Source organism: Pinus tabuliformis, chromosome 8 (assembly GCF_031772625.1).
Source record: "Pinus tabuliformis cultivar Carrire ecotype Pingquan chromosome 8, CPIR1, whole genome shotgun sequence".
Taxonomy (NCBI): Eukaryota; Viridiplantae; Streptophyta; class Pinopsida; order Pinales; family Pinaceae; genus Pinus; species Pinus tabuliformis.
In genome coordinates this window covers 1,682,666,525-1,682,679,969 of record NC_142294.1, presented here as the reverse complement: position 1 = coordinate 1,682,679,969, position 13,445 = coordinate 1,682,666,525, and the positions used below count along the sequence as shown (strand labels likewise).

At 35.7% G+C, this 13,445-nt stretch overlaps 1 protein-coding gene across 1 annotated transcript in view; it reads right to left on the bottom strand.

Annotated features, from left to right (window-relative positions):
* LOC149242698 (uncharacterized) overlaps nucleotides 1-8,714 on the bottom strand; it is a 39,954-nt gene extending 31,240 nt beyond the window's left edge. Inside the window, exon 1 of the mRNA XM_089370952.1 lies at nucleotides 6,526-8,714. Within this exon, the coding sequence (XP_089227078.1) occupies nucleotides 6,526-8,595 (2,070 nt within the window). The 5' untranslated portion in view covers nucleotides 8,596-8,714. The remainder of the gene's footprint in view (nucleotides 1-6,525) is intronic.
* Between the last annotated feature and the right edge of the window lie 4,731 nt (nucleotides 8,715-13,445).

Here is a 13,445-nt window from a genome sequence, read left to right as displayed (position 1 = left end):
CAAAAACTATGCTTTAAAAAAAACATGTGTGTTCTGCATCACCCTTTTTCAAAATCGGGTCACTTTTTTGCTATCTCTACAAAACAGGTAACAATATCAGTTCCGTTTCAAAGTTTACATTGTTTGGAACAATGGAAGTGTCGATTCAACTATAGTTTGCACCAGATCTTTAGTGTCTCAACATCCCTTAAAAGCTCTGAAAGATCGGCTCATGAAGAACAACATCTACTGCCACTTATGAAATATTAAAAAACTTTTAATACATTGTGGTTGCTTGACTTCAAACTCTCCATCGTGGACCTCCATATTGATTCCATGTTATTATGATTGTGGAGACAATAGGGGGATAGACCATCTTATAGTTTTACTTTGTTGGTCATCTTACATGTCACATAAGATCTCCTTAGTCATACCTTATATATACAAATGCTATGGCATGCCCTGGTCCAGGACATTTGATTTTAGAGTTATGAATATTTTATTGTGAGTGTTCCATATAATTTTAAACCAAGATTCAGAATTCAATAAGTCATTTGTTTGTTATGGTCATTTTGTTTTTTCTTATCTTATCATAAAAATGTGAATTTTTTTAACATAATTGTGTTATTGAAAGCAGTGTTTTTAGAACCAGACCTGTCCACCTAATGAACTGGTTTACCGACCGAAACTGATCTAATCGGGACTGGTTTGGTCTAAACGAACTGGTTTTAGAAAAATAGATTAAATAATTTATTTTCAATGAAGAAACTATTTTTAAGATTTAAAACCATGATTCCAAGCCAATAGAGACAAAATATGCAAAGATTGTTCATTTATATACCATGTAAAGGTGAATATATCAAAATGGCACCGAGTGCAATACATATCATCGACAAAATACATAAGCAATGAGGCTCTAAGTGGCCTCTAGAGTGCAAAAACAAAGCCTACAAACTATGGGGCCAGTGGCCTACTACAAGACTCAAGTCTACATATATGATAATAGTGATCAACATTATCACTTGAAACTTCTCATGAGTCATCATGATCAAACTCAGTTGGTTGAGTCTCGACTCCCAAACTTTGCAGTCACAAACTTCTCTATTGGTTCAGTGACTTGAGTCTCAAACTTCTGAACGTATTCTGCCCTAATATGCCCTATTATTTCATTTGGTGCTCCACATGGATTTACATGGCCTCCTATCCCAACCAAGTGTTGTTTGAACCTGTTAATACCCCCTCCTTCAATGGATTTTTGGCAATATTTGCAAATCATTTTGCCATCAATCATATCACAATGAGCCCATGCAGTGTCTCTGGCTTTTGGAGGCATGATGACTACTACTTAGCTTAAACTATGTTGTTCCACTATAGCAAAAACTCAACACTCTTCAAGCTTCCAAGCAAATTCACAAACACTCCAAATGAGATGTGTGAGACAAATGAGAGGGAGAAGGGCCTCTTAAAGGCTTGGAGATGGTGTTTTTGGAGGGAAAGCACCGTTAGTTTCCCTCCAAAACCCCTAAAACCCTGTCAAAAAGTCGCTTTTTGGGCTCACGGTGGGCGTGCCTCCTAACCGGCCGGTTCCGTCTTAAACCGTCCGGTTAGGACAGGTTAGCTGCAAAATTTGGTGAAGTCACCCCTCTGACCGAGTTTTTTGGCGGGTTTCAACCGGTGGGCCTGCTAACCGGCCGGTTAGACCGGTAACCGGTTAGCTGGGCCATTTTTGAAAACTATGATTGAAAGGTAATTTTTTAATAAAACCTTTATTGGTAAAGGGTTAATTTATTTTAAAAGCATCACTCTTGAAGGGAAAAATTTTAAACAACGGTTTTTGAAAGGAAGAATAAAGACCTAAAACGTCGAAAAAATGTATATGACAAGTAAAGAGAAATCAAAATTCCAACCCTGCTTGATAGCATTGTACAAGACCGATCCATACAAGAATGGGCCGATTTAGTACCGAACCAGCCAAAAACCGTATGGTTCACCGGACCAAAACAGTTTTGCCCTCCAACTAGTTGAACTGGCCAGTTCTTACTGGTTTGGTCTGGGTCTGATAATATTGTTACAAATTAGACTACTTTCAAGACACAGTCAAAATGCAGCATGCACTTTATATATCAAACATCTTATAAGGGTACATATAAGAGTAGCTCTTAGATGTGCCACTAAAACTCTTATCACAAAGGTATGAATACCTAAATAGGAGAAAAGGAATAAAAACTATAACTATAACACTTCACCCACAGAAAATGTAGAAATATAGGCTGGCATGCAGCAAGGTAACTATAGAAGCACATTAAACATTGTCAACATGAAACCCAGATCAGGTAAACGATATACTCCCAATTGGATAAAGAAGAAATGAAGGTAAATGATATACTCCCAATTCGATAAAGAAAAAATGAAGGACAGGATGGAAGAAACATGCAAAATATTACTAGACCAAGAAGATCAAGGAACAACTTGGTGTGCGAATGATCCTCTAAGAAACAGTGGAGGACAGGATGGAAGAAACATGCAAAATCTTACTAGACCAAGAAGATCAAGGAACAATTTGATGTGCGAATGATCCTCTCCTTAGAATTACGGTATGTACATGTCATGACAAATTCCCTGTCAGTGTCTTTATGTAGAACTGAGATTCTAGTTGACCATGCCTTTCGATGAACACAATTTCCCTTTGGGTTTTTTGGATAAAGCAAGAGTGAATGAAGAAACACACAAAATCGTACAGGTTATAAGGGTACACCGAGACGATCAAGGAACAATTTGGTGAGGGAATGCTCCTCTCCTTAGAATTATGGTATGTACATGTCACGACAGATTTTCTGTCAGTGATCTTTACAATGACCACACCTTTTCATAAACATACTTTCCCTCTAGGTTTTGCTTGACGGCGATTGCAAAGTTGGAGGCCCTGTGTTTGGGCATCCAGGTGGAATGGAGACAAAATTGAACCTGCCTGCCCTTGCTACCAATGTAAAAACGTCGACCGAAAAAAAGGGACCAGTCTCTAAATGATGTCCTCTTCGATTGAGACACTTAACCATGTCAACTTGTAGATCAATATGATTGCTCCAAGATCTAAGAAGACAGAGATCAAGATAATAGTTGTTTTAGCAGTTACAATTTGGACAGCAGAGTCTAAATATTGAAGTATTTGAAGATGTCTAATAAAAAATTGCATTGTAACCAATACATGTCTTGACACTTATTAGTCCTCATCCTATACTATAACAGGTACGAAGCACTACCCAAACATACTTTCCAGAAATGGCTGCTGGAATTGAGGGATGGAACCAGATGCTAAACAATGTCTTATTTATTGCTTGCTGCTAATGCTAACCAAAATTGAACCTGCCTGCCCTTGCTACCAATGTAAAAACGTCAATTGAAAAAAAGGGCCCTGTCTCTAAATGATGTCCTCTTTGATTGAGACGCTTAGCCATGTCAACTTGTAAATCAAGATGATTGCTACAAGATCTAACAAGACATAGATCAAGATAATAGTTGTTTTACCTACTACAATTTGGACAGAAGAGCCTAAATATTCAAGTATTTGATGATGTCTAATAAGAAAATGCATTGTAAGTAATACATGCCATGAGACTTATTAGTCCTCTTCGTATATTGTAACAGGTACAAAGCACTACCCAATAGATCTAGCATCCGGAAAAGTAACACATGTCACAAATTATTTCACACGGATTCAAGAATCACGCATTCAAAACCATAAGAAAAAAAAAAGCATGCCAAAGCAAGCTGCAAACAAATCTCAGCTTGGGAAATTAAAATTGCCAGAGGTACCGATCACAAAGAGAATTGGCCTGCCTAATTGGTATGCCAGACAAAATTGAAATTTTATAAAATTTCCAAGGCAAAATAAAGGTCATGCAATTAACAACAATAATAGCCAAATAGTACGAACAGTTAAACAGCAATTGCTTACAGGAGAAGTAATCCGGTGGGAAACCAACACTACTCGGAGGGGAGGGATCACTGGTGCGTGACTAGAAAGGCCTTGCCAACAAGGGTTTTATATAAAGACACCCTAGGCATTGACCATGATGGCAGACTTCCCGAGTGGGGATGAGAACTAGGAGTTGTTGGAGAAAACTGGTGACCCGTGCATTGGAACTAACGTACCAGTTGAGGATGATAGAATTTAAAGATGGCACCATAGTTGCACGTCCTTCTCATTCTGCATGCAGTAAATAATGATAAGAGCAAGAATACATGAGCAAATTATCCTTTTAAGAAATGCCATAATAGGATGTAATCAAACCTAAAGATAGCACATGCCACAAATGGTTAGAGTTGAAGGAAGCTGTGGATGCAAGAAAGCCGGTTGAGTAATCTTTAGAAACAATATTAATGGCAGGGCTATATTTCTCCTGGCATTCATTATAGAACTCAGGCTGCATTTCAAATCAAAACCATGTGCAGAACATAACTTATGCAATGGGTAAAAAGACAAATGCGATAATAAAAAGGAAAATCTCGGCATTAAATGTAAATGAGATCACTAAATTGATGCAAACAAAAAAGATCCACTACAAACCGAGAGCAGTGAGCGGTCCAAGACATTCATACCTACCCATCCTGAACTTCGTTCTTTGTATGGAATTTCCATGTGGCACCAAATTTGCAAGTTCTCGTCTGGATTATATAAAATTACAATATGATAGGTCATACCTACCCATCCTGAACTTCGTTCTTTGTATGGAATTTCCATGTTTCACCAAATTTGCAAGTTCTCCTCTGGATTATATAAAATTACAATATGATAGGATACGACAAAAACATAAAAAAATCCAGAAATTATATCTTTCTTTATTGGAATTCTCACATTTCAATAAGAATCCTATGATGTAAAATAATAAAATTGGATTTCATTTTGAATGAAGACAACAGATCAATAGCTGATCAATACCTGTCATTCCTGTTGACTAATTCTTGAAGGACACTTATCTTTAATTCTTGTAGATGTTGCTCCCTGGCATTTCGCATTAAGCAAACCAAACATTTCAATTTTCATCCCAAATAATATTATAAATATATACTGAGCTATACTATTTCTGAGATCCCAAAGCTATTGGAATCAAAGTTCCCCAAGCCACACCCATTGAAGACTAGAAACGAAAAAACACGGGATTGCAAATCATATGTCTAGTGCAATATATAGTAGACAAATCTGACGGTGTTCACTTCCAGCAAAGACTATATTCACCAACTAGTGGCAGAAGCAAATTTCTGTATATTCTAATCATATTTCCTGTAAGAAGCAAAGCTTAGACTAGTATTGCACATTGGCCATGCAGAGGAAGTTAAACTAATTGATTTTAACAGCCTGTGACAGTGACCTGTGAATCCAAATTTCTGTATATTCTAATCATATGTCCTGTAAGAAGCAAAGCTTCGAGCTAGTATTGCACATTAGCCATGCAGAGGAAGTTAAACTAGTTGAACTTAACAGCCTGTGAGAAGTGAATCTACAGTAAGGTTTTGATCATTGTGTACTGCCATTCGAGTTTCATATATGCATGCAACTAATTAGGACAGTTAAATCATGACATAGCCACAAAGTATGTCCGATCTCTGCCATCATACTGTGAATAATGCCCTATCTCTGCCTCCATACTCTCATGCTGTTCTTGTAGACTGTTTTGCCACGTAGCCTCTAAAGTACATAGTGTTCATACAGTCAAACTACCTTCAATGCAATAATACCAAACCTAGTGAAGCAAATCCCCATGTTGCCAGGTCACATTTATTAGAGTGAATCTTAATAAATTACATGACCTCAGGGAAAGTGATAATTAATGTCAAACTCTCAAACAAAATTAATTACTAAATGCGTTTGACAGCCGATTGATCAACCATCTATTTTAGTTTTTACCTAAAACTAACCATGAACAATTCAGCAATAGTAACTCACCAACTGGTAGAGCAAGCCATGAGTAGACCTAACCCAGTTCATCAATTTTCACGCATAAAACTGACTTGATAGTATTTTATATGGCTGCCGGCAAGTCTTATACTAATAGGTGCTATTACAGTAAGTCCATCTGTTTTGCCTACATTAGAAGTTGCGACTATTGGAAGCGATTTGCTAAATACTAACTACGATAAAACGCTTCCTCAGGACCACTTCAGACAGACAATTCAGACAATATAAACTGAAGAAAAGTCTAACACTTCGTATAATATTTTTGAAATCCTTATCAATCTATTAACAACCTTTGAAACAATGTCATGACTAAGAAAATATCAGATCAATTTGTAACTCACCACTCCTATGATTTGTAACGTCCTCTCCTAACATTAAACACCTCATGCACTCTTATTGAAATTCCACGTGTACCACTTGATCAACTCAGCCACCATACCTGTTTCAGATAGTGCATTATTACCAAAGTCATCCCTGTACTTCATCAACTGCAATTTACTCCCTTTTACTAAATCTTGCGAGGTGCATTTCAGCAATATCGTTACAGAAGCTTTTATTTACAACTTAATGTCACAACACAAGTATCAAACTTTTTTCAAGATCTCATCCAATATTCTATTGGCGTTTTGGGGTGTGCCTTCCTTGCATAGTGCGTCCATGATGGTGGCATATGGAATCATATCAGGCCCATGACCTCTGTCTTTCATCTGTTCGAATAATTTTATTGCCTCCTTCAGGTTACCCACTCTGCAGAGTCCATTCATCAATGTGGTGTATGTGATAATATCAGGGCTCTGACCCTGGCCTTGCATCTCATAGAAGATCTGGTGAGCTTCGTCTATCCTATTATGCTTGCAAAGCCCGTGTATTAATGTATTATAACTAACTAAATCAGGCCTGCAACCTTTCTCTGGCATCTCTCGAAGAAGCTCCTCTGCCTTCTCCGGCTTATCCGCTCTGCAAAATCCATTTATAAGTGTACTGTATGTTATTTGATTAGGTGGAATGCCTATTTTCACCATAACATCTAATAACCCGAGAGCTTCCTGAAGCTTGCCTTCTTTGCCAAGACCATCAATAACAGTGTTGTATGTGATAACATCTGGATTGCACCCTTTGTTTAGCATATCGTGAAGCACTCTGGTGGCCTCCTGCCATTGCCTTTCCTTACATAAGCCATTGATAAGTGCATTGTATGTGACAAGGTTAGGGCAAATGTTTCTGTTAGACATTTCATAGAAAAGCTTCTTTGCCTCATCCAACTTGCCTTTGTTACATAAACCATGAATAAGAGAGTTGTATGTGACAATATTTGGGCCGATGTTCCTCCCTGACATTTCAGAGAAGAGCTTCCTTGCCTTATCCAACTTGCCTTCCTTACATAAACCATGAAGAAGTGCATTGTATGTGACCACATTAGGTGATATGTTTTTCTCAGACATATGAGAGAAGAGTTTCGTCGCCTTGTCCAACTTGCCTTCCTTACATAAACCATCAATAAGCGCACTGTACGTGACCACATTAGGGGATATGTTTTTGTCAGGCATTTCAGAGAAGAACTTCATCGCCTCGTCCAACTTGCCTTCCTTACATAAACCATCAATAAGCGCATTGGACGTGACCACATCAGGGGATATGTTTTTTTCAGGCATTTCAGAGAAGAACTTCATCGCCTCGTCCAACTTGCCTTCCTTACATAAACCATCAATAAGCGCATTGGACGTGACCACATCAGGGGATATGTTTTTGGCAGACATTTCAGAGTAGAGCTTCCTCGCCTCAGCCAACTTGCCTTCCTTACATAAACCATCAATAAGCACACTGTATGTTACAACATTAGGGCATATGTTTCTCTCAGACATTTCATAGAAGAGCTCCCACGCCTCATCCAACTTGCCTTCTTTACATAAACCGTTAATAAGTATACTGTATGTAATAACATCGGGATTACAACCCTCTTTTATCATCAGATACAATAGTTTCTTGACTTCTTGGAGCTTACTTTCTTTGCATAGTCGATCCATGAACGAGTTAAATGTGGATGTGTCAGGCTTATGGCCCTTTTGCAGCATAACAGCTAACAACCCGAACGCTTCGTGGGATTTACCGGTCTTGCAGAGCCCGCATATTAGGGTATTATAAGTAAAAATATCAGGAACTTGTCGTTTGATAATCATTTGGTTGAAAAGCTTGACAGATTCCTCGATTCTGAATTTCCTGCAAAGCCCTTTGATGAGGGTACTGAAGGTTACAACATCTGCAACATACCCATGTTCTCCCATTCCTTCAAACACTTTCAATGCATAATCCATTTTACCTGTTTCACAATGACAATTGATGATAATGTTCAAAGTTCTGAGATCTGGAATAATGTCGCCTTCAATCATAAGTTTGTAAACAGAGAACACTGACTCATGTTGATTCAGTCGAAGTAGGCTACTTAACAAGACATTGCAGGTGATTAGAGAGGGGATGGATGTAGATTTAGGTGAAAGCAGGTGCTTGAAGGTGTCCAGTGCCTCTTGAAGTCTGTTGGTGCGACAGAGTGTTTTAATGCGCGTGTCTGCAGGGGCGCTCAAAGTGCGGAAGGAAAGTCGATGAATGTAGATGTTGTGGTTGCAGAGGGAGAGCATTGTGTTCCTCGTGCTAGTGACCCCCATGTTGAAACCTGAGAGAATAGAAATGTGTTCGTGTGACAGCAGCTACTTCTGTGAGTTGAGAGTGCAATGCGAGAGTAAATTGAGAAATTAGGGTTTTATCTCCATCAAACCCTAATTTATGTGAGTGTGAAACCCTAATTTATGTGTGTGGATAGAAAATTGAAATTTTCTGGGTAAAACAGAAAATTAAATTAAAATTAAATCGACTGTGGAGAAATTGGAAGGGAGAATGTACGGTGGAACATCAAAAAATCAAATAGGCACCGTTACAAATGTGACAGTTACGAGATAATCAAAATGAATCAAAATGAAATGTTTGGATTGTGTAGGTAATTTATATTTTTCAATGTAGTTATAGTTTTTGAATCTAGTTTTATAAGTTAGTTGGTCATTTTAGAGGATGTATAGGTGTAAGTTTTATAATTCAGTAGTTTAGTTAAGAAGTAGTTTAGTTAAGAGATAATGTATAGTAATTCAGTTTAGAGATGAGGTATAGGTGTAATATAAGAAAGTTTGTTAATATTTTTACATGAGAGTTTAATATATTAAAATTTATATTAATATGTGTAATTTATAATATTGAATTTATATTAATATGTCCAATTTATAATATGTAAAAATTGATTGATAAACATTTACATGTTACATGTAAGAGATATTGTAGTTATAGTTTTTGAGTCTAGTTTTATAAGTTAGTGGTTTAGTTTAGAGGATGTATAGGTGTAGTTTAGTATAGTAATTCAGTTTAGAGATGAGGTATAGGTGTAATGTAAGACTCCTAATGTCTACAAAGGCATACATACTTTACCCCCCTCTGGTTTTGAACCTGTGACCTCTTAGGAGGAAACACATGCTCTTAACCATTAAGCCCACTCAAGCTGTAAATTAAAACATTTTGACTTAGTGAGATTACATAAAAATAGAAATTAAACTAAAAAAATAAAATTAATAATTAAACCAACCTAGATCTATCTTAACTCTGAACCTATCAAGCTCTAAGACGCATCAAATCTCTCGAGGTGCAAACCTTTCTTCACTCCCAAAAGACGTTTGCACCTCAAGAGCGCTTGATATATCCAGAGTTGGATCTAAGTTGGTTAAAAATCAAATATAAAAAACTAGATAAGTGAGTATATTGGGTTAAGATTGTTATTTCATGTAAAGTTGTTGTTTATATGTATTGGAAATCGTACATGATATGAAGTTTCAATTTTTTAAAAGAAATTGAAATACACTTACATACATGATCAATCTATATATATCTTTTAAAATAAATGGTAGAATTATTTTAAGAGTTAATTATAGTTGTGTTCATATATAACATTATAATGTTGGGATATCTTTTGGTACTAATCACATCCAGTCACTTACCATTAGTGTAATTATTTATTTATTTAGTTAATCATAACTTGAAATAAAATAAATAACTTAATTGTTTCTTAGTCAAAATTTGTTAGGGAGAGTCAACATATATTTATTTGTAAGTATATAGGGTATTATTTTATTTTAATAAATATATTGTAATCTATATTACATTAAGATGATGAACCACACTAGCTGGTTCAAGCAAAAATTTCTCCTCATCTTTATTGAAGATTTGATATTGTGGGTCAAAGCTAGCCATTATCAATTTCTCCTCATCTTTATTGAATATTTTATATTGTGGGTCAAAGCTAGCCATTATCAACTCTTTCCATCACTATCACTATTTATTCTGTGGCAAAAAATTATCCTCATCCTTATTGAATATTTTATATTGTGGATCAAAGCTAGCCATTATGAGTGCTTCCATCGCTATCGCTATTTATTTCATTGCTCACTATTTATTCCATTACCTAGATCTGACTCTCCATCTTTCCATCGCTATCACTATTTATTCTGTGGCAAAAATTTATCATCATCCGTATTGAATATTTTATATTGTGGATCAAAGCTAGCCATTATCAGCTCTTTCCATCGCTATCACTATTTATTTTGTTGCCTAGATCTCACTCTGGATCTAGTCGTGACGATGATTTCTCCTCATCCTTATTGAATATTTTATATTGTGGGTCAAAGCTATCCATTATCAGCTCTTTCCATCGCTATCACCATTTATTATGTTGCCTAAATCTAACTCTGCATCTTGTCCTGATGATGAACCACACCGGTTCGTTCGAAAGGCCTCGACAAAATACTCTGAATGTGAGGGCCTTGACAAAATACTCTGGATGTGATTAGTACCGAAAAATGTCCCAACATTATAATTATGGATCACAGAAACCTAAATTCGGAAATATAACATTATGATAATGAAAAAAAAAAATATTAAAAAAACCCGCAATTTTTTATTAATAGACTTTTTATATATATAATCACAATTTTTTATCAAGCTTTGATTTTATCCATGATTTTCATTGCTTGAAATCAACAAACAAGTTCCATATAGAATAACACACATCAATCCATACTAGAATTTAGTTTGTACTATCACGATCACATTACTAAATGTGGTTGATATTAATTTCACAAATAATTTCATATTAATATTCACATTAGTATTCAAATCAATATTTAACAATATTAAATTTAAATTTAATGTTTATTAATAACTCATAATAATAATATTGTTATAAACTTAAAATAATAAAAAACCAATATTATTAAAATCTTAAAGTAATAAAACCTAAACGTAAGTAAATTTAGCTAAGAAAATTACTAACATCATTTAATAGGGTATTAATGTTGTTTTTAATAATATTATTTTTAATTTAATTTGAATGTTGTTATTATTATTAGTTATATTATTAATGATATTATTTAATAATGATGTATTTATTATAACCTTAACTTTATTATGAAACTTAAATTTATAAAAAAATTAATATTATAAAATGTAAATTTATAAAACTAGTAATATTGCTTTTCAAGTCACACCAAATGAAACAAGCCATACCAAATTTTAACACCACGTTTCATAAAGAATTTTTTAATAAATTACAAGGATAACCATGTTCCACAAATGATTTTTTAATAAATTAAATGGACAAAGAGAATTACTATTGACAAAACTTTTCATATTGTCCATTGCTTCACGTATTAGACGAAGAATATTTGTTTGGCTTGCAATCTCAACCATTCATTTTATTGACAATATAAAATCCATAAGCCCAATTCCAATATAGACCACGACGTAATAGCCTAGGCATTTACCTATAGTTGTAGATCGTAAAACTCCGATGTGTGCTTAAATATTTGCATATTACCACATTTTATGGCCATGTTCCAAAAAATTTGTTTCAAAACATAACAAAAAATTAGCAAATTGATACTTCAAGTTCACATGACATTGTCTAATTGATGCATATATACCTAGAGTCCCTCATCTTGTCCTTGAAAAAAATAGTGTAGAATATATTCCTCGGATGTTGCTACTGACCTTTTTTGGATAGTTCATCAACAACAGTGCAATGCTCACGATATTGGTGGGAGAAAGTCAAATCTAGAAAACCTGAATCTCTTTGATATTATGCAACTAGTTTATGGGCTTGTGGTGTTCAAAAGTTGTATGACCTTGAACCCAATCTATAGCCACCTTTGAATCTCTGAATAGAACCAAATTGTTGATGGAGAGCCATTTTGCGCAAGATAGTACTCCCAAAGGATAATGACCTTTTGCACAAATGTTATTACCTTGACCGTAATTGCACATAAAATGAAATAAAGTTCTGGATTGATAAAATTTTATACCTCGCACACACATTTCCCTCTGTTAGTCACCCCATCAAAAAAGTCGACAAGGGATCTGTCCCATATGTTAATGAGGTGAATACTTCTCTTGTGCTTCTGATTAGCCATTGGGCCACACTCATTGAAGTATGCATCAATGGAATAACAACACTGCTAAATATCGCAACTTGATCCCTTGAAAATATAGACATTCTTGTAGCACCAAATTCCCTGAAAAATGAATAAAGGGAACACCACTCTGTAACACCCTCCTCCCACATCTACCCAAGTAACAGGCCAACCGGTGTAAACATGTGATGAAAAGTTACTATGATATGACTCGACCTCCTAAGTCACCATAAGGAAGTGGAAGCAATGGAAACACACCATACAAACCTTCCACATCAGCAACAAGACCCTCAGGAACCATCCCAAACTCTCATGTAACCAACGCCTTAGTCCCACTATGTTTCCTGACCAATTAACCCCTCGACTCTCCCATTATATGGGCTTGCCAATGTCCAAAGGGATCTAGATGCTCACATAACATGGCATGCCAGTGTCCAGGGACTAGTTTTCGTAATGTTGTGCCAGCGTCCCTAGGATTTGACCCACTTTTTTAGGCTCAGAGTTGAGATCACTGCCTATAACTCAATGACACCTCTAGAATCTGTGATTTACATAATAACAAGTCTTACAAATCAAAAACTAACTCTAGGAATAGGCTTGACCATCCCCAACCGGGACTGACATTCTATCAAACACTTGGCATCAATGCAATCTACAGGAAACGAATACAAGAAAGAGCATAAATGACTGATAAATCATATGGTACTTGACAAGAAGGATCACCACCCTCTTCCCTTAAATGTTTTGACACCAATTAGGTCTTGCATCCATTATCCTTCCAGTTACAAGTAAATACATGAAATAACCACGGAAATAACTAGTCATATAGCCATGCTTATAACTAGCATTAAACCATGAAAATTACATTACAGTGAGATAATAGCCATTAAATCCATGTATGAATAAGTACAAAAGCAAGAGAACTTAGTTCTTATTAAACATAAACAAATCCGACTAGGTTCAGGACTTCCATGTACCACCTGACCATAGACATGGTTGAACCAAATCTTTCT